General features: G+C 38.3%; 1 protein-coding gene across 4 annotated transcripts in view; it reads right to left on the bottom strand.

Annotated features, from left to right (window-relative positions):
• CENPE (centromere protein E) overlaps nt 1-22,587 on the bottom strand; it is a 69,085-nt gene that overhangs the window by 21,411 nt on the left and 25,087 nt on the right. For 2 of the 4 annotated variants that reach the window (XM_034442203.3, XM_087875414.1), the window contains 14 exons: nt 20,423-20,557; nt 19,484-19,661; nt 17,866-18,017; nt 16,801-17,103; nt 13,741-14,052; nt 12,558-12,716; nt 9,915-10,094; nt 9,014-9,325; nt 8,774-8,911; nt 7,080-7,238; nt 6,793-6,951; nt 4,795-5,109; nt 4,485-4,622; nt 4,055-4,213 (listed from right to left, as the gene is read on the bottom strand). In XM_034442203.3, coding sequence (XP_034298094.1) covers nt 4,055-4,213; nt 4,485-4,622; nt 4,795-5,109; nt 6,793-6,951; nt 7,080-7,238; nt 8,774-8,911; nt 9,014-9,325; nt 9,915-10,094; nt 12,558-12,716; nt 13,741-14,052; nt 16,801-17,103; nt 17,866-18,017; nt 19,484-19,661; nt 20,423-20,557 — 2,799 coding nt within the window. Of the gene's footprint in view, nt 1-4,054; nt 4,214-4,484; nt 4,623-4,794; nt 5,110-6,792; nt 6,952-7,079; nt 7,239-8,773; nt 8,912-9,013; nt 9,326-9,914; nt 10,122-12,557; nt 12,717-13,740; nt 14,053-16,800; nt 17,104-17,865; nt 18,018-19,483; nt 19,662-20,422; nt 20,558-22,587 lie in introns of all 4 variants that reach the window. The other 2 variants (XM_034442202.2, XM_034442204.2) reach the window with 1 other exon arrangement.

The following is a 22,587-nucleotide window of genomic DNA, read 5'->3' on the forward strand; positions in this document are numbered from 1 at the left end:
GAGGAGGGCTGCCTTGTGCTGCAAATATACCAAGGTGGAATCCTGATGCCGCCCTTACAGCGGAGAGAAGAAGCCGGATTTTGCTCTCCATTGCAGACACCAGATCGTAATGCACCACCTGCAAAAATGCGAAAATTTCCAAATGTAGCCCTGCCCTCTTACAGCTTTCCTGATGTTCAACTGTTGTCTTTCAAGGAGGATACTTGGCCAGCCTCATGCTTGATGTCTCCCACCTTGGCAGCTTTAAGACTTGTGGACTTCAACTCCCAGAATTCTCCACAATTCCCCAGAATGGGCTCGGCGGGAGTTGAAGTCCAAACGTTGTAAAAGAGCCACAATTGCCCAGCCCTGGGCTAGGGTAGGCTGATGCCGCGCGGATGGGAGGAGGGGCGGGCGACCCAGCAATTAAGTTGTGGTTTGGAGGTATATATGGGGGAAATTATTTGGTTTATTATTATTGATAGATATAATTAATTGATTTGTAAGAAATTGGATTGCATGGAAATAATTGGAATATTCATGTTCATATTGATTAATATACAAAAAAGATAGTTATATAACTAATTGATTTATATTAAAATGTTGAATTTGTATTAAACAACTGTATTACATAATTACATAATTAACCAATGTGAGGATGGATATAAAAATAGATGACAATGGGAAGGGGTATAATATAGAATAGAAGGGAAAAATTGAATTTGATTAAGATTAGAGATGAGGATGAAGGGTAATATTGGTTTTTTTAAAAAATAGATGAGGAATAAATATGGCAAAAAGGAAATATAGAAATTGTAAATTTAATTGAAATGACTAAACGCTGTTTAAATTTGTGAACCAGCCAAATATTCTGTTCAAAGAAAATACATTGTATGTTTGTATGTGTGTTTCTAATTACTGCTATTTATTCATATTTGTTCTCTTTTATTCTTTAAAGTTTAACAATTCATTCTTTATCTTAATATCTTTATATTTGTTTGGGGTTGGCTTTCTTCCCGTTCATCTTTTTTATTGTACAGCAATCTTTCTCCTCAAACCTACCACCTCTCTCTTTTCTTTCCTTCTTACTTTCTCTTCCCCCCACCCTCTTTTTCTCCTCCCTACTTCCTCTTCCTTTCTCCTCCTCCTCCTCTCTTCCTCCCTCTCTTACCCTCACTCCTACTCTAATTTCTCTTCCTTCATCCCTCTCTATTGCTGTATCCTTTAATGCATATGGACTACTCAGAGGGCTGAAAAAGTTATTTTTGACTGGTCCTCACACTTTTGACCAGTCCTCGAACTTACGACTGTCCTCACATTTTACATTTTTGCCCTATCTTGTCATCATGGTGAAGAGAAGCAGTTGTGAAATGAGTGACATGGTTGTTAAGAATGCTGCATGGGCATAAATGTGAGGATGGTCATAAGTGTGAGGACCAGTCAAAAGTGCGAGGACCTGTCAGAAATGACTTTTTTCAGCCCTCTGGTTAGTCCTTTTGTGCATATGGACTACTCGGAGGGCTGAAAAAGTTATTTTTGACTGGTCCTCGCACTTTTGACCAGTCCTCGAACTTACGACTGTCCTCAAATTTTACGTTTTTGCCCTATCTTGTCACCATGGTGAAGAGAAGCAGTTGTGAAATGAGTGACATGGTTGTTAAGAATGCTGCACAGGCATAAATATGAGGATGGTCATAAGTGTGAGGACCAGTCAAAAGTGCGAGGACCTGTCAGAAATGACTTTTCAGCCCTCTGAGTAGTCCCTATACACATAGCCATGGCCACCCGGTCACATGACCAGCTAGCCACGCCCACCCAGTCACATGGCCCCCAAGCCACGCCCACACAATAAGCCACGCCCACAATGGTGTCCTTCTTACCAATGTTAAAATCTGTTCACCTTACCCTATACACATAGCCATGGCCACCCGGTCACATGACCAGCTAGCCACGCCCACCCAGTCACATGACCAGCTAGCCACGCCCACAAAATAAGCCACGCCCACAATGTCCCTCTTTACCAATGTTAAAATCTGGTCACCTTACCTTAGAGTGCTCTTTTTAAATATTTAAAATTATTTTTGATTCACAAAAAATGCTATTTTCTTAACTTTCGAGTGCAGTAAACATTTTAAAGTGGTACCACTGTACTGATGTATAAACATAAACATGACTATAATCACTTTTTCACAAATTGGCAGTCTTCAAAATGTAATCGTTTGTCTAATTAGATTATACAGTACATTCCATTCCAATGTTTCCAGATATTCTAAATTTCTAGAATTTCAAAAATTTTCCCTTCTGCAACTCAGCCCTTCTGGGTTATTGGCAGAGGTTCTTAAAAGTCAAGATGGAAGCTGTGACTATGCAATTAAAGCTTTACATTTTTTGTGTGTGCCATGATTGCACAATTGCACCCACCATGTTTGACCGTATCCTCCACCAGTCACCTGTATAATCATAATAAGCTTGACTTTCGTTCTATTTCTTAAGACTTTCCCTAAACAAGAAGCCACGTTTTAATTAGACAGTCTTTAAGATTAAACAAAGGCTAGTCACTATCTGAAATAGTCCTTCCATTTTATTCAGTAAAAATTAACTCTTATGTTAAATCACACTAGCACTGGTCTGATACAGGTATTTAACCTACATTCCCAGATAATTCTATTCCATAATATATTTTTTTCTGTTTTATTGTCCTATGCAGTTATACCCATCTCAATTTAGCATGCTGTGTAAATTATTCTACTCTGCTTCATTTTATAAGCTATAATTAAAACAAATCATTGGCTTAGTATGAATGTAGCCAATATTAAAGAATTCTGACTTAAGTTCCCTTAAAATCACAGGAACTCAAAATAAAGAAGCAATTCTAAATTGCTCAGAAAAGGGTAACTTTAAAATACTGAAAATGAATAAATCCTTTAATTTTAGTTCGCACAGTTACTGGCAGGGTGATAGTGGGAACAACTGAAGTATATTCTTGATCTCCTGGTATGAGTTTGGTTTAAGATATTTTATTTCACAATATCATCCTTGCAATACTGAGTAAGGGCCACCAGTCATCTTTTGATTCCTACAGGAATTTCTAATCTAAGTGTATTCGACAGTTGTCTGCATAACGCAAAATAGGCATGTGTTTTTCTGACAACACGGTGTGTGCATGTTTGTGGACGTGTGAAAGTCCAGGTTCCTCTAGTGGCCCAGTTTGAACTTTATGAAAAAGTTAAACAGGAGTGGAGGAAGTAAATAATGTTGTTTGACATCCTAGATAAATACCCCTGGGGGAAGAATGTTTGGTACGAACCAGGACCAAAAACATTCGTAAGATAAGGATCTCACTTGATTTTTCAAGTTGCATGATCCAAATTCAGGACAAAAATGTAAATTACTTTTAATATAAGTTATATATTTTATAATTTGGTCTAACTTTTAAGAGCATGAAAGAGTCCAGACCAATCAAATCAAACCCAAATCTAGTCGCTTGAAAACCAATTAGACTGTGATTTATTTATTTATTAGTTCAATTTATATGCCGCCCTTCTCCGAAGACTCAGGGCGGCTTACAATGCACTTATAGCAATAGCCTTCATTCTTTTGTATATACCTGCTTATTAGGGCTTTTGGCCTCCCATAAGCGGTGTTTCTACAAAGTCAGTTTATTGCCCCCACAATCCGGGTCCTCACTTTACCTACCTTGGAAGGATGGAAGGCTGAGTCAACCTTGAGCCTGATGAGATTTGAACTCGCACTAATTGCAGGCAGCTGGCAGCTAAGTGCTACATAACAGCACTTAGTCCGCTGCACCACCAAGGCTCTTAAAGCCTTGCAAGCCTACAAGAACGACATGAGCAGGACAATATGTTCCATTGACACTGGTCTTCAGAATGAAGCTACTGTTGAAATGAGAGGCGGCACAAAACTATTACATTCTAATAGCTGTTGAATGCTCATTCCTCCAAATTTGGTTAATCCTGCTTCTTGTATAGCCAATTTCATAGTATGAATATGTATAAATTAACAAAATAGTTCCTTTTTATCGGTCCAGGCTTTTAAAAAAATGTAATTTTCTTACTTTTTCTTTCAAGTGCTTTGTTTCTTCTTTAATCTCCTCTTCAAATTTCTGAAACATCTGTTGTTTCTCAAGAACCAAATTCTTCTGGATATTTATTTCATCTTCTTGTGATTTTACATACATCAACAATTTCTCCAGTTCAAGTTGACTATGCTCACTCTTAATGTGTATGTGTGTGGAGAGAGAGAGAGGGAGAGAGAGAGAGGGAGAGAGAGAGAGATGATGATGTCATGAGATACAATTATTGAGGACATCAATTGCAATTTCCTTTTGTATAAAACAAAGAAATATTAAGAGTTCGTATAATTGCAATTCCACCAATTCTTTTATGTTAAATAAGAAATATTGACCAGGGGAAGGGGGGAGGAGAGAGTTTAAAGCAGCAGGCACTCTTTAATATTAAAACATTTAAAAATTGCAACTTTCTTACCTTTTTCTTCAGCTCCTCATGAATCTTCAAAGTCTGAAAATCTGTAGTTACGATTTTTTCTTTTAGTTCTTTTACCATTTCCTCATGTTCTCTGAGAGAATTATTAGCCTCCCTCAGTTCTTGCTGCAGTTCCAAATTCTTTAACAACAACAACAACAACAACAAAAGTCACATGAAATCAAGTTGACCAGCCATTTAAAGAAAATCTTAATCCAATAAAAAAGTGGATTTCCCTTAAAAGTGGCAGCAAATTAAGTCGCTTTGAAACAAGATGGCGGCAAATAAATTGAATGAATGAATGAATTCTTACCACTGGAACAAGCCTCTCTATAGTCTCACTCAGACGGTGGACAGTTTGAATCATGTTATCCTTCTCGGTTTGAAGGACCTTCATTTCTGTTCTCAGATGCTCTTTTTCTTGGCTGATGTATTTGATGTTTTCTTCAGTGCTCTGAAGTTTCTGAACCAGCTCAGTTTTCTCCTTCTGCAGGGCTTCCATTTGGGACTCAGAGATACTGTCCAGCTGTTTTGCATCCTTCATGTTCTCTACTTTCTGCTGACTCTCATCTTCTTTCAGGCAGAGCAGTTGCTGCAGCTCAAGGGAATTGTTTTCTAGGTGTTGGATCTGAAATATGATTTTGATGAAGAAGAATTGGGCTATTTACTCCTGATTATTTGGGAACAAGTCCAAAATGTCTGATTACAGTATTTTTCGGAGTATAAGATGCACCTTTTCCCCCCTAAAAGGGGGTGAAAATTTAGGTGTGTCTTATACACCAAATGTAGTCCCGCCCATCTACTGGCCCCCCACCCTATGGCCTCTGCTTCCCAGCAATTTACCTCCTTGCAGCAAGCAGCAAGAAGAAACAGCTCATTTCAGCTTCAGCACAGCCTAATTAGCACAAGTTGATTGTCTGTTGGATCGGCCTCTCGACTCTCAGCTATTTCAGGCTGCAGATATTGCCATTGCCTATTGCTGCACGGGCCTCTGCTGCTTGCTGCAAGGAGGTAAATTGCTGGGAGCAGATTTTTTTTTCTTGTGCTAATCAAGCTATGCTGAAAATGAAAGTAACACAGGCTATTTGCTGTTTGCTGCAAAGAGGCAAAATTGCTGAGAGGCAGAGGTAGATTTCTTTTTCTTGTTTTCCTCACCAAAAAAGGTAGGTGCGTCTTATAGTCCAGACCGTTTTATACTCTGAAAAATACAGTATTTAGAAATACGGGAAGAAAGGCACCAAGAGTGTAAAGCAGAGGTATTTTTTAAAAATAATCAGAATCAGGTAACATTTTTATCTACACAAGGTTTACAGAAGACAGGTTGGTAATGTAATGGGACAATGTCATAGATATCAGGATTTTTTTTCCTCCATGTGCATTGTAGGGTTAATTAGAAGGCAGTAATTTGGAGGTTTCTGCCTTTTAAAAATGTCCAAGAATTTAATTCATTTTTCTCTTAGGTCTTCTGGAAAATAACAGTATTTTGGTTCTATGATGGTTTATGTCCAAATGATCCTCCCTGCAAAATTGAACCAGAGCTACTAGTGCTCCTGTGTCTGCTTAAAGTTGAAAGAAGATGCGTTTAAAAAGTTAAATCTAAGTGATCCACCATAACATTTATGGAAAGAAAAATGAACAGGAACTGGCCAAGCCATGGTCCTTCCAGGTTAGAACTCTGCTTTATAAATGACTTTGGCAGCAGAATTTTCAGTACAGATCGAACTGAAAATTGATCAGTTGAATCAGGACAAAATTGAAATTTGTTTATTAAATAAATTTATATGGCTTCCCAACTAACTTATGATGACTCTGGGTGGCTTACAGAAATAAAACTCCAAATATGAAACACAATTTCACCTCCCTCCCCAAGTTTTAATTTATTTTATAGATTTTGTAAGAAAAATTCAAACTTCAATGAATGTGAAAGAATCATGGTGGATTAAAGCAAAGTCCTATCCAGTTCAGCTTCCTCTTCCCTTAAGACTGATTCCTCACAGCAAGATAACATGCTCATCTTCTGGTAATTTGAAAAAATGCTCCATTCCTCTATTAATTTGGTTAATCCCATTTTCAAAGCTATCACCATTGCAACTGATAATCAATTCTACTTTCTGAATATGTTCTGTGCAATTTTGGCAAAAGAGTTCCTTTTCATCTGTACTATCTTGAATTTTTAAAATTAGAGGCTTTTTAGAAATAACATGAAATATAATAGGGGCATACTGTCAAAAAAACCTGTGCTTATTTAAAAAAACCATTTTGAATGTTTAGGCAATATTTATGATCATCATTCTACTTGTCATTTACTCACCTTTTCTTTTAGTTTTTTTGTTTCTTCTTTAAATTCCTCTTCAAGTTTCTGAAACATTTGTTGTTTTTCAAGAACTAAATTCTTCTGTGTATTAACCTCATCTTCTTGCAATTTTACAAATGCTAACAATTTTTCCAGTTCTAATTGACTATCCTCAGCCTAAAATACATATTGAGAAAAAGGAAAAACTCATTACATCATGAAATAAAAGGGACATACTATAAAAAAAAACAGTTTGAATTTTTAGGCCATATTTTTGAACATAATTCTACTTGTCATTTACTCACCTTTTCTTTTAGTTTTTTTGTTTCTTCTTTAAATTCCTCTTCAAGTTTCTCAAACATTTGTTGTTTCTCAAAAACTAAATTCTTCTGTGTATGAACCTCATCTTCTTGCAATTTTACATATGCTAACAATTTCTCCAGTTCTAACTGAGTATCCTCAGCCTAAAGTACATATTGAGAAAAAGGAAAAACTCATTACATCATGAAATAAAATCAGTTGGCACATCAGTTTCTATTATGCAATTCAAAAAAACAGCAAGAGTTTCAATAACTGTGAACTTTAGAATAATTGTGAACTTTAAAATAAAAATTATTGACCAGGGCACTGGAGAACTTTAAATGGCAGATGTTTAAAGCATCATGCTCAATCCTGTCAAAACCAGGTGCCTGTGGACTTTTGAGCACCCCAGATCTGGGTTCATTCCATCTTTAGTCTTGGATGAGGTTACACTCCCCTGTTCACGACTAGTGTTTAATCTGTAGGTTATCTGGTACATGTTGCTCGTACTTGAAGAGCAGATAGCAACTATGATAAGAGTACCTTTGCATAACTTCATCTGGTTGCATCCCTTCCTGGATCAGGAAACCCTTCAGATAGTTTCTCAAATCCTAGTCACCTAAAGGTGGAATTACTGCAATGCAGTCTAGGTCGGGCTGCCTTTGAAGACCAATCAGAAGCTATAGTTGGTTCACAATGCAGCAGTGGGGCATTGCTGAGAATTCCTTGCAAAGTCCATGGAACACTAATGCTAACTAAGCTACACTAATTGTCAGTGAGTTTCCAGGTGCAATTCAAGGTGTTGTTTATAATCTATAAAGCCATATCTGCATATCTCTCATGGTTTCTGCCTGTTGTTTCTGAGATCTATGTAGTTCCTTCCCCGATGATATTCCAAGAATCTTGAAAGGTCTTACAGTAAGAGATTTGATTTTTTTTCCCATAGGATTTTTTTTTTTAATTTTTAAACAAACAATTCATCATTAATCAATCAGTGTAATATCTGGGTACAAAATTTTTTTGTGTCATCATATTCAACATTTATCATCATTTTCTTAGTACATATTTTTCTTTCCTCTTACATTTAAACTTAATGTATTACAACATATTTTCCCCATATTTCTTATTTTTACATTGCCCATTGTCTATATTCAGTCTCTATCCATTAATAAAATTGCCCCTATATGTTGTAATACTCCAATTCTTCCTTCCCTCTAATTGCTAATGTTAATCTACTCATTTCTGCACATTCTAATGTTTTCTTAATTAGCTCTCCCTTTGTAGGAATTTTTTCTGCTTTCCAATTTTGTGCAAATACCATTCTTGCTGCCGTTATTACATGTAAAATCAAATATATATTTTCTTTACTAAACTTCTCTGGTAAGATACCCAACAGGAACAGCTCCAGTTTAAGATCAATATGTTGCTGTGTCAGTTTCTCTAGCCATATTCGATGATATTCCAAGAATCTTGAAAGGTCTTACAGTAAGAGATTTGAGAAGGCTTGTCGGTAGTGGAATATTTTTTATTTTGGGGGAGGATTATATGGGATATAGTTTTCTAAATGCTTCAGATGTTTTCTTTGTTTTTCTGTTTTAAAAACTATAAGCTAAACAAAATTATTCTGGAACCAGGTGGCCTTTACATCTAATAAATAATAATAATAATAATGCTTTTAAAATGTCACACATTTCCCTACCTTTTGTTTCAATTCCTCGTCAATTTTTGAAGTCTGAGAATCTATGGCTATGGTTTTTCCTTTCAGTTCTTCTACCATTTCCTTATGTTCTCTGAGAGAATTATTAGCCTCCCTCAATTGTTCCTGCAGTTCCAAATTCTTCAATGAAAAATAAAGCCACATGAAATAAAACCACATTTCAATTAAATCCTAATCCAATAAAAAGTATCGCCCCAAAGGTGGAAGCAATTGAATTCTTACCATTGGAACCAGCTTCTCTAGAGTCTCACCTAGATGGTGGACAGTTTGAGTCATGGTATCCTTCTCAGCTTGAAGAACCTTTACCTCTGTTCTCAGATGCTCTTTTTCTTGGCTGATGCATTTGACATTTTCTTCAGTGCTCTGAAGCTTCTGAACCAGCTCAGTTTTCTCCTTCTGCAGGGCTTCCATTTGGGACTCAGAGATACTGTCCAGCTGTGCATCCTTCATGTTCTCTACTTTCTGCTGACTCTCCTCTTCTTTCAGGCAGAGCAGTTGCTGCAGCTCGAGGGAGTTGTTTTCTAGGTGTTGGATCTGAAACATGATTTTGATGAAGAATTGAGCTATTTACTCCTGATTATTTGGGAACAAGTCCAAAATGTCTGATTATTTAGAAATACGGGAAGAAAGGCACCAAGAGTGTAAAAGCAGAGGCATTTTAAAAAAATAATCAGAATCCAGAGATAACATTTTTTATCTACACAAGGTTTACAGAAGACAAGTTGATGATGGAATGGGACAATGTCATAGATATCAGGATTTTTTTTTCTCCATGTGCATTGTAGGATTAATTAGAAGGCAGTAATTTGGAGGTTTCCCCCTTTTAAAAATGTCCAAGAATTTAACTCATTTTTCTCTTAGGTCTTCTGGCAAATAACAGGATTTTGGTACTATGATGGTTTACGTCCAAATGATCCTCCCTGCAAAATTGAACCAGAGCTACCAGTGCTCATGTGTCTGCTTAAAGTTGAAAGGAGATATATTTAAAAAGTTAAATCTAAGTGAACCACCATAACACTTATGGAAAGAAAAATGAACAGGAACTGGCCAAGCCATGATCCTTCCAGGTTAGATGGTGGACAGTTTGAGTCATGGTATCCTTCTCGGCTTGAAGAACCTTTACCTCTGTTCTCAGATGCTCTTTTTCTTGGCTGATACATTTGATATCTTCTTCAGTGCTGTGAAGCTTCTGAACCAGCTCGGCATTCTCCTTCTGTAGGACTTCCACTTGAGACTCAAGACTAATTTTGAGCTGCTCTGCGTCATCAAAATTTTCTGCATTCTGATTCATCTGGAGCAATTGCTGCGGGTCAAAAGACTTTGTTTGTAGCTGTTGGATTTGAGAAAGAATGTTTATGAAATCGAACCTATCAAATGATATACATCAGTGGTGGGTTTCACTTACCTTTGCTACCGGATCGCTCGCTTCTCATTGCAAAATTTAGGCTTAAATTGAAGAAAGTAGGGAAAAGCACTAGGCCACTCAAGTATGAACTAAATCATATCCCTGATGAATATACTGTAGAGGTGACAAATAGATTTAAGGAATTAGATCTGATAGAGTGCCTGAAGAACTATGGACAGAGGTTCACAACATTGTACAAGAGGTAGCAACCAAAACCATCCCAAAGAAAAAGAAACGCAAGAAAGCAAAATGGCTGTCTGAGGAAGCTTTCCAAATAGCTGAGGAAAGAATGGAAGCAAAAGGCAAAGGAGAAGGAGAAAGATACACCCAATTGAATGCAGAATTCCAGAGAATAGCTAGAAGAGATAAGAATGCCTTCTTAAATGAACAGTGCAAAGAAATAGAAAAAAACAATAGAATAGGGAGGACCAGAGATCTCTTCAAAAAAATTGGAGATATGAAAGGAACGTTTCATGCAAAGATGGGCATGATAAAGGACCAAAATGGCAGGAACCTAATAGAGGCAGAAGAGATTAAGAAGAGGTGGTAAAATTACACAGAAGAACTATACAAGAATGAACTTAATGTCCCTGATAACCACGATGGGGTGGCCGCTGACCTAGAGCCAGACATTCTAGATGTGAAGTCAAATGGGCCTTAGGAAATCTGAGCAACAGCAAAGCTAGTGAAGGTGACAATATTTCAGCTGAGCTATTCAAAATCTTAAAAGATGATGCAGTAAAAGTGCTACACTCAATTTACCAGCAAATTTGGAAAACTCAACAGTGGCCACAGGATTGGAAAAGGTCAATTTACATTCCAATTCCAAAGAAAGGCAATGCCAAAGAACATTCAAACTATCGCACCATTGCACTCATTTCACATGCTAGTAAAGTTATGCTTAAAATCCTAAAAGCTAGGCTCCAGCAGTATGTGGATTGAGAACTACCAGAAGTACAGGCAGGATTTCGAAGAGGCAGAGGAACTAGAGATCAAATTGCCAACATACCCTGGATCATGGAGAAAGCTAGGGAGTTCCAGAAAAATATCTACTTCTGCTTTATTGACTATGCTAAAGCCTTTGATTGTGTGGATCACAACAAATTGTGGCAAGTTCTTAAAGGGATGGGAGCACCAGACCATCTTATTTGTCTCTTGAGAAACCTATATGCAGGTCAAGAAGCAACAGTGAGAACTGGTCACAGAACCACTAATTGGTTCAAAATTGGTCTGGCAAGGCTATATACTGTCACGCTGCCTTATATGCAGAGCACATCATGAGAAAGGCGGGATTAGATGAATCAAAAGTTGGAATTAAGATTGTCGGGAGAAACATCAATAACCTCAGATATTCAGATGATACCACTCTAATGGCAGAAAGTGAAGAGGTACTAAAGAGCCTCTTGATGCGGGTGAAGGAGGAGAGGGCAAAAGTTGGCTTAAAACTCAACATTAAGAAAACTAAGATCATGGCATCCAGCCCTCTCAATTCCTGGCAAATAGATGGAGAAGAAATGGAGGTAGTGACAGATTTTATTTTCCTGAGCTCCAAGATCACCGCAGATGGGGACTGCAGCCAAGAAATTCAAAGACGCTTGCTCCTGGGGAGGAAAGCTATGGCAAATCTAGACAGCATTCTAAAAAGCAGAGACATCATCCTGCCAATAAAAGTGCATATAGTTAAGGCTGTGGTTTTCCCAGTTGCAATGTATGGCTGTGAAAATTGGACCATAAGAAAGGCTGAGTGTCAAAGAATTGAGGCCTCTGAACTATGGTGCTGGAGAAAATCCTGCAAGTCCTTTGGACTGTAAGGCAATCAAACCGGTCAGTCCTAGAGGAGATCATCCTGACTGCTGTTTAGAAAGCCATATACAGAAGATGAAACTGAAATACTTTGGCCACCTAATGAGAAGGAAGGACTCACTGGAGAAGAGTCTAATGCTGGGAAAGATTGAGGGCAAAAGAAGAAGGGGACAACAGAGAATGAGGTGGCTGGATGGAGTCAATGAAGCAGTAGGCGTGAGCTTAAATGGACTCCAGAGGATGGTGGTGGACAGGAAGGCCTGGAGGAACGTTGTCCATGGGGTTGCGATGGGTTGGACATGACTTCACAACTAACAACAACAACAACAAGCACAATCTGATTTGTATGTCTTCATTTTGAGTTTTGTTTACTGAGACGTCTTTCAAGTCGTCTGTTAATTTCAGAATCTGCAATATCTGCAATGAATATATTATTCCATAAATTCTTTGGAAGAAATAAATAAGCAGCCTTTGATCTAACAGAAAATCTACATCCCAGATCAAGAAACTTAACCAAAACTTGATTCTGTCAATGCATTTCAATTACAGATCTCTTACCTGTTGTTTTTGATCATCAATTGTGACCTCTAAAGTTTCCTGAACTCTTGAAATCTGTTTGTCTTTCTCTGAAATGGTTTCTTCAAGTTCTTTAATGCGCTTCTGACACTGCTTCAAAGAATTCTGGGCATTCCTGAACCCCTCCTGGGCTTCAATATTCTTTCATAAAAAGACAGAAAAATATACATATGCATGCATTTGAATTATCACAAAATATATTGTGGGGTGCAAATAATATTTTCTCCTAAACTTGGTTGTTTTCTTAATACAACAATGGACAATTTGATGTTACATGTGGTAACAGAACAGAACAGAACAGCACAACAGAGTTGGAAGGCACCAGAGTTGGAGGTCTTTTAGTCTGACCCCCTGCTCGCAGGAGATCCTATACCCTTGATGGCGAACCTATGGCACGTGTGCCACATGTAGCATGCGGAGCCATATCGATGGGCACGCGAGCTCATAAACGGGCCGTCTGGTCCCACTGGAAGTCAGCAAACGGCCGTTTCCGGCCTCCGGGGATGGGGGTAGGAAAGGCCATTTTCACCCTTCTCAGGCTCCTAAAAAGGCTCTGGAGCCTGGGAAGAGCGAAAAACGGGCCAACCAGGCCCACCGTGCCATCACCTGCCAAAAGCGGGGGGAGTCGCACGCGCATGCACATAGAATTATGGGTGTGGGCACGCGTGCGCACGACTCCCTCGCACTCCCCCCGCCTTTGGCATGAGATGCAAAAAGGTTAACTATCACTGCCCTATACCATTTCAGACAAATGGTTGTTCAGTCTCTTCTTGAAAACCTCCAGTGCTGGAGCACTCACAACTTCTACAAGCAAGTCGTTCCACTGATTAATTGCCTAATTTTTCTCAAAAAAAAAAATTCCTATGATTGAATACCAACATTCAGCAATAAAACAAGCAAGGTTTAGTTGCATTTTTCTGAAAAGCACATGTAAAATGAATTTAAGGATGGAAATGGCCATACTCAGCATTTCTGAAGCACAATGTGCCTATTATCACTCTTAACTTCCCTAAAAGACCAATATTTTTAGCTGTACTTAGTGATATCATCAAATACAATCCTTTGACTTCTAACCATCAATTAAAAGTTCCAAAAGAATAAATATGGTCCATAATGATAAAGTCACCTATTTTTGTCTACTGTTTCTCTGCCATGTTTAACTTACCATCGAGATGGTATCTTGTATATCTTCTTTGAGCTGATCTCTCTCCTTCTCAAGGGCTTCATATTTTTGTTTGAAGTCACTTCTTTCTTGGGTCAAGGTTCTTATTTTTTCTTGATCTTCCTGAAGTCTTTCTATGATGTCTGACTTTTGTGCTTCCTCGGCTTCCATTTTAGACTCCCAAACCTTCAACTGATCTTTGAGCTCTTCCATTTCACTCAGCTTTTGATGAGCTTCATCCAGTTGTTCTTTAAGTGTGAGCAGCTCCTCTTGCTCCAAGTCCTTCTTCTGTAATTCTTCAGTTTTGCTAGATTGCTTTGATTTTTTAGGAAATTACAGCATATATGTTAAACACAATTTAATATACTGAAGATGCAGCATCAAAAGTTGTCAAATGTTGTAATCGCGTTTAACTTTGTTTTCCAATAATCTTAATAAATTCCTTGCAAATACTTAAGAATCATTTCCCCTCCTCCACATTCTCCTTCCACCATCAAATAACTTGAAATATGTAAATATATGTAAAACTGATGCTGCTACCACAAAGACAATCTAAGTGTATTGTAACAATATTCTCTTAAACAATGATCCTCTTGTATGGAGAGTCAATACAGTATAATGGCTGAGACTATGGAGAGACAAAGATTTAAGACTACTAGCAGCCTTGCGTATACCCTGAAACAGGCTAGAGCCATACTTAATCTCTGATTCAACTTTTAGTATAAAAAATAGTAGTTGCATCCAGAACCAGGGAATATACGTGGGACTGTTACTAGGTGTAGAGATACTGAGATCACGGAAAAAGTATTTCAGAGGTGATAAATCAAGTTATGCATCAATCTGTTTTGTATCCATGATTAATGAATTCTCCGGAATGGGACCTTCAGGCTCCTACCCTTGGCCGCTCCTCCTCCTCCAGATTTCCACCTCAGCCCATTTACAACCAGCTTTCCTCCTCCGCTGGTCCTCCCCCAACCATTTACCCCTGGCCTACGGGCCTCTAGCTGAAGGGTGCGGGGTGGAGTGCCGGAGGCCCATTGGCCAGGGCAAATGACTGGGGTAGGGCCAGCGGAGGAGGAAAGCTGACTATAAATGGGCTGAGGCTAGAGGAGAAGGAGGCATGGCCAAGGGTATGAGCCTGAAGGTCCTAGACCTGAATTCTCAATACATTGGATATAAAAGGCAATTGTTTTGCCATAGGATATTTCCTGCTAAATCTTTTCCTTTAAAGCAGCAGCAGATAATTCAATTCCACTTTCTGTGTGAAATTGGAAAATTAAATGAAGCAATAACAACAGTAATAACCAAAAGGCACCTAGGTTCCAACACAGTAGGCTGAGTTCCCAGATGCAATTTGATACACAAAGTATAATGGATCTAATACTTCCTGTAACTTGGATGCAATGTACAGATCCATACAACGCTCCAAGTCCTAAATCTAGATTTAACAAAAACATACTGTAGTTCCTATATTCTCATAACATAATGCAGTGTACTGCACAGTGGTGAAATCTAAAATTTGTTACTTCCAGTTCTGTGGGCGTGGCTTGGTGGTGGTGGTTAATGTGACTGGAACGGCGTGGCCTTTTTTTTTTACTTTTAAAACCATTTTTTCTACAACCTCTTCATGAAGAGGTTGTAAAAAAATGCTTTCAAAAGGCTCTGACGATCCCAGCTGAGTTGTCTGATCAGCAGAAGCTTTTTAAAAAACTCAGCTGGGATCATCAGAGGCATTTAAAGAAAAAAAGTGTTTTTTTCTTTTAAAAGCCTTTGACGATCCCAGCTGAGCCGCGCGATCATCAGAGGCTTTTTTTTTACTTTTAAAAGCATTTTTTTTTGGCTGAAGAGGTTGTAGAAAAAATGTTTTTAAAAGTAAAAAAAAAAAGCCTCTGATGATTGTGCAGCTCAGCTGGGCATGGGTGGGGGAGCGGGGTTTTTTGCTACTGGTTCTCAGAATCACCCCACCTCCATCGCTACCGGATTGGGTGATCCGGTCCGAACCGGGAGCATTTCACCCCTGATACCGTGGTCTAAAAGAAACCTCCATGTTATAGTTTACCATGATAGCATGTACGAATTAGGTCAAGACAACACAATTAGCAGTTTCATGTTAGCTAAGTATCACATACTATTCTACTCCAGCTTATTTCTGTTGATGTAGGCAAGGCTGCATGCACTTCTGCAGCTGTTGAAATCAGGGTTGGGTTCTATTTACCTTTACTGCCGGTTCGCAACGGGATCACACACGCGTGCCTTGCTTCTGCGCATGTGCAGATCGATTCTCATGACGTCAGGGTCAGTGGGCGGAGCCTCCCACCGGTTTTACTACCGGTTCTATAGAACCGGTCCAAACCGGGAGCAACCCACCACTGGTTGAAATGGTCAGCACACTGAGCAATTTAACAGTACAACTTTTTCTGGAATGACATCCCAGATATTAAAGGCCAAGACAACATAGTTTAATGATTCCAGCTAAGACCTGGGTGCCATAAGTTGCAGTACAGGTAGTCCTCAATTTACAGTTCATTTAGTGACCGTTCAACGTTACAACAGCACTGAAAAAAGTGACTTATGACCATTTTTCACAGTTACAACCTTCGCAGCACCCCCATGATCTCATGTGATCAAAATTCAGATGCTTGGCAACTGGTTCACATTTATGACTGTTGCTGTGTCTCAAGGTCACGTGATCCCACTTTGCGACTTTCTACAAGCAAAATCAATTGGGAAGTCAGATTCATTTAACAACCGGGTTACGAACGTATCAATTGCAGTGATTCATTTAACAACTGTGGCAAGAAAGGTCATAAAATGGGGCAAAACTCACTTAACCGATCTCTCACTTAACCACAGAAATGTTGGTCTCAATTGTGGGTTGTAAGTCGGGGTCTACCTCTATTTGCAGACTGACTTGTTAACTATGCAATATTTATAATCCAACCCTTTGTGTAATAATATGTGAGCAATAATATATTGAACATAAGCAGATATGGGCAAAGATAAAGCATCAAAAGATCCGACAATGTATCTATTGACTTATCATATTATAAAATGGGCACTTACCTCTTGGGTATTATAACTGATGGACGTATTGAGACTTCCATTGGAACAGGAATCTATTTCTGTTTTCGTAGAGTTGTCTTCTTCAGCCACAACCAAGGATTTCTCCTCCAATCTATCACACGACTGTCTGAGTTCTTCAAAAGCTACGGTGTTTCCTCTTATCATTTCATCATTTGCTAAATCCATTTTGGATGATAGTGCTTGAGTTGCTTCATGAACCATTCTCTCTTTTTCACAAACTTGAGACAGCAACATTTCTTTTTCTGAGATCAGCAGAGCAATTGTTTCATTTTTTTCAACAATCTGTTAATAATACCAAAAGCATACATTATGAACAAAATATTGGAGAACAGCTCTTAAGTGTTTTTGTTATGTTTTAAAAATCAACTAGATAATAATGGAAGGTAATTGTTTTGGGTTTGTAGGTTTGCTTCTCTAATAGGAATCAATTTGATGTCTGTCATTATTCCAAAATTAATCAAAAGGTTATCTATTGTTACTTTGCTTTAGTGTTAAAAAGAAATCTTGTGGAGACTTGCTCTAATTTCCTAGCTGAAGTCTATTACTGCTTATCACACTATTGCCAATCAATCCTATCTTCTAACAAATTCTGGATTCCCCAATTTTAGCAATCTCTAAAACCCAAAATTCCATTCTCCAAATATGAAAGAAACCAGAAGATAATGCAACAAAATAACACTGTGATTTCTAATTCAATTTGCAAATGCTTTTGAATCAAAAAAGCAGCTGCCTCTTTTTTCAGGATTGGATAACTGCTCTGGAAGCTACTCCAAGAAACAACTATTTATTTTGCTAGGAGCATGTTCCAAAGTCACTGTGTAAAGCCCTAACAACTAATCACTGGTAGACACACAATTCTGCTAAAAGTCAATAAAATTGTTTACAATGCTGAAATAGCTCACTAGTGCTAGAAATCTGTTTTAGGAAACAGTGAAGAAAACAAACTTTATTCTGAAAAGAGAAAACAATTTCACTTGAAAATGTTAAGTATTGCTATATGAAATGGTATTGAATAATTTCCAGTGATTCATGCAATATTTTTACCTCTTTGTGTAAGATTTCAAGATCTGATCCAGAGTTTGCTTCTGATAAATCAGTCAACTTTTCCTTTAAACTCACGTTCTCTTCCAAAGCTTTATTCAGCTCATTTTTTAAATCCTCCATTTTCCCTTCCAACTCCATATATGGTAGCAAGTCTGGAAAAGAGAGGCCAAACTTATTGTAGAAATGAATGACAACTGTGCTATTTGACTGGATTGTTCTATACATGGGAAGCTACATCACGGGGAGCCCATATCATCAACGGTTCTTTGGTTTTCATGAATTTTTGTAGTCTTACTTAGAAATAAAAGGTAAAGGTAAAGGTTCCCCTCGCACATATGTGCTAGTTGTTCCCAACTCTAGGGGGCTGTGCTCATCTCCATTTCAAAGCCGAAGAGCCAGCGCTGTCCGAAGAAGTCTCCGTGGTCATGTGGCCGGCATGACTAAATGCCAAAAGAGCATTGAAGGCTGTTACCTTCCCACCAAAGGCGGTCCCTATTTTTCTACTTGCATTTTTTACGTGCTTTCGAACTGCTAGGTTGGCAGAAGCGGGGACAAGTAATGGGAGGTCACCCTGTTACGCGGCACTAGGGATTCAAACCACTGAATTGCCGACCTTTCGATCGACAAACTCGGTGTCTTAGCCACCGAGCAACCACGTCTTCAATTTAGAAATACTGGAGATTAAATCTTGGACCTTCCACAAGTAAAAAATCTATCCCTGAGCTACAGCCCCAGGTTTTGTTTTGTTTTTTATAGATTTTGGGTACAGTGAAATTTCTTGTTAAAATACAGAGTAATTTATATCCTGAGTTTTGCAAATGGCAATGCTGAAAAAAACAAAAAACATTAATATCCCTGAAAAGTAAAACTTTGCTGCTCATACAGTTTGGTTTATTTCCTCTCTGTTCCTTTTCTTAGTTATGCAGTTTTCTTTCTCCATTTTGAACTTCACTCCTGTTCTACTACTATAACCTTCTGATTTTTAGAGCAATCTTTAATTTTGAAACTCCAGAGCAGCAGTTATATCCTTTTTGTTAAATATAGGAAGGCAAGTACAAATTGGATTCCAGGGTCCTTCCTACATTTTAAGAGGAAAAATAACGGAGAATATTTTTTTTCATTGTAGCTGCAATGGTTTTGTTGAAAGAGATCCTGCAACTAAATTAAATGTCTCATCAAATGCCTATGAGGTAAATGAAAACCTAACATATATTTGATAAGCTTTAAAATACTACAAAACCTTTTGATGGTTTTATTATAAATGGCTATCTTCTTCACTAGATTTTTTTAAAAAAATCTCAATTTGGAAAGGAGAGGAGGCTCAAACTGTGCACAAGAAATACCAGCAAACAAAGCCACATAAAAAACAAACAAAACCTAAAAAAGTAAAAGTAAAGCAACATGACAGAAAAAACAAGACACCTTCCCATTTCGACGTCTCAAAAGCCTTCCTGAAACACTGCAGATTAATTTAATGCAGCCTTTCCCAATCCACATGTCCTGGAATTACAACTCCCAGTATTCCTACCAGCATTCTACTGACTTTTAAGTTATAAAACTTCTTCTCAGCATTTAGGGTTTTATAAAGGACAGAGGAAGTGGTTTCTGTGAACAGTACCTTTTGAATTGTTAACTTCCACCGAAGATGTCAGCTTTGCATTTTCTTGCAAGTAATATTGTAGTTCTTTCTGGAGATCAGACTGCATTTTTTTATAGGTGACTTTTCCGGCTTCTAATTGGGTTTTGTAGTTTCCAAGATCTTTTTCCATTTGATTGTAAGTCTCTGAGAGCTGATTCTATGTGGGAAGGAGTTAGCATAGTATGAACATGAACATCTAAGTACGAATTGGCAATGTACAACAAACACAGTTTGCTCTGTGATATCCGCTTTCTGGCTTACAGGAAAACCATATTAGGCAGCATTGACACACACACACACACACACAGTCAGAGCGTTTGCAATGTGACTACTATTATGAGACAACCTAGGAGCAAAACACAGCACAAACAGTTAGACATTTAACAGTGGTTTATATACAAGACATATACAGAAATATACGTGGTTAGCAAATACCTGACAAGCAATCAATCTTCTTCTTAACTCTACACAGAGAACTCAGCAATGAATACCAGACACAAGGAGAGAGAATACGCCCTCTCCTGGCTGCCGATTCATCTTCACTGCATCAGCTTTACAGTTGCATCAGCTTTACCGCTGGTCAGCTCTTAAATCTCAATACCTTAACACACACACCCTTCAAATTGTCACTAGATTCATTCTAGGAATTATAAGGCAGCATAATCTACAAGATAATATGAGATCTTAAACTTAAATCTCTATTGCGGTAGGCTCCTTAATGTTATCTTCTTCTGCATGTACATCAGATCCTGGGGAAAGATGCCTCAACTTTTTTTTATCAGTTTGCTTGCCATTCACATAATGGCAGTCTTCTAATGAAAAACAAATAGCTATTTTACAAACAAACATGTTCTAGAGTTTTTTTTAAATAGAACATATTTTCAGCAGCTAATTTTTACTATTTTTTTTTTTTTTTACCATTTTTTCTTTCAGTGTTAGATTTTCACTTCGGAGGAATGCAGATTCTTTCTTGGCATCCAGGGCAACATTTTCAGCATCTCTGAGAGATTGCTTTAACTCTTGCACTTCGTCCCGGTTTTTCCTTGGAGTTTGCTGCAAGCATGAAGATTGTGATAGTGTGGTTTAAGCAGAGATAAATATTCTATCAAGGAAAAATGAAAACTGTTTTTTTTTTGTAAGGTTGATGGACTGGGGTTAGGAAAGTCAAAACAGATGATTCATAAATTTATTTTTGCAATTGCCATATCATAATGAATTTCAATTTTCAAAAATCAGAGGTAAAGCCTATATATCAGGGATGTCAAACTTGTCACATGATGTGATATGAGCCGAGGTGGCGCAGTAGTTGAGTGCAGTACTGCAGCTACTTCAGCTGACTGCTAGTTCAGCAGATCAGCGGATCAAATCTCACCGGCTCAAGGTTGACTCAACCTTCCATTCTTCCGAGATGGGTAAAATGAAGACCCAGATTGTTAGGGGGCAATATGCTATTTAGTATACTGTCTTTGGTGTAAGCCGCCCAGAGTCCTTGGAAGAGTGGGTGGCATAGAAATATGATAGATAGATAGATAGATAGATAGATAGATAAATAAATAAATGTATTGCGACTTTCCCCAATTTGCTAAACTAGGCGGGAGCGTGGCCAGCGCATGATGCATCCGGCCCATGGGCCGCAAGATTGACACCCCTGCTATATATATTATGCTTCACTGGCTCCATTTTGCTATTTTGGTTTTCTCAAAACAGGACAAAAATATCAGCAAAATGTTCACACTTTGGAGAAATTCCACAACTCTGAAAATTGAAATCACTTTAGAAAAGCATCCTCAGCCATAATAATATGCTAACCCATGCTATTATATTTATATGAAAAAAAATCACATCGATTTATAGAAAATTTATATACTGGTAATCCTCGACTTACAACAGTTCATTTAATGACCATTCAAAGTTACAATGGCACTGAAAAAATGGACTCTTCACCGTTTTTCATACTTATGACTATTACAGCATTATCATACTCATGTGATCAAAAATGAGATGCTTGGCAATTGATTCATATTTATGACAACTGCAGTGTCCCAGAGTCATGGGATCACCTTTTGCACCCTTCTAACAAGCAAAGCCAATGGGGAGGCCAGATTCACTTAATAATAGTGTCATTAATTTAACAAATGCAGTGATTCACTTAACTGTGACAAGATAGGTTGTAACATGGGGCAAAATTCACTTAACAAATGTCTCACTTAGCAGCAGAAATTTTGGGCTCAATTGTGGTCCTAGGTCAGGGGTCTGCAACCTTAAATACTCAAAGAGCCATTTGGACCAGTTTCCCACAGAAAAGAAAACATCAGAAGCCACAAAACCTGGGTGGGCGTGGCCAACTTGATGTCACTCACTTCCACCAATCACATGACCCCCCCCCCTCCCTAGCCATGCCTACCCAGCCGGTCATTAGGGCAGAGAACCAGTTGTTAAAAAACACCAGGAACCACAAAATCATTTTGACATCTCTCTCTCTCTCTCCTCTCCCTCCCTCCCTCTCTGTATCTCTCTATGTCTCTCTCTATCCCCCTCTCTCCATATCTCTCTGTCTCTGCCCTGGCCGTTTCTCCAAATATATATTATATCTTAGAATTATCTCTCCTTGTGAGTCAGGCCAATGCGATAATAACAACATGAGAATTTGCATTTCTCTCTCTATCCATTTAGCAAACCAAACCTTTGGACAATGATGCATGTTTAGCCACATGGAAATATCATTTATTCTCCAATCACTCACTGGAAATTGTGAAAATACGTCTGGCAAGAGCTCTTATTAACAACTTGTGTAACTTTTGTAACTTGATACTAAATTATTCGCTTTGCCTAGAAAACTTGATAAATTTACTTCAGGGGTGTCAATCGCAGCGTCATGTTGTCGTCCCGTGAAGTATTGTGACTCCCCCCCACTTTGCTAAACCGGGGGTGGGCGTGACCAGCGTGTGACGCATCTGGCCTGCGCAGGCTGCAAGTTTGACACTCCTGCTCTGCATGATAGAGAAGGCAGGGAAATAACTACCATTCTATGTAGCTATTCATAAGAACTTCAACTAGTAACAAAGAAATCAAATACACAAAAA

The sequence above is a fragment of the Pantherophis guttatus genome, chromosome 8 (genome assembly GCF_059756535.1).
Source record: "Pantherophis guttatus breed Tessera chromosome 8, ASM5975653v1, whole genome shotgun sequence".
Taxonomy (NCBI): domain Eukaryota; kingdom Metazoa; phylum Chordata; class Lepidosauria; order Squamata; family Colubridae; genus Pantherophis; species Pantherophis guttatus.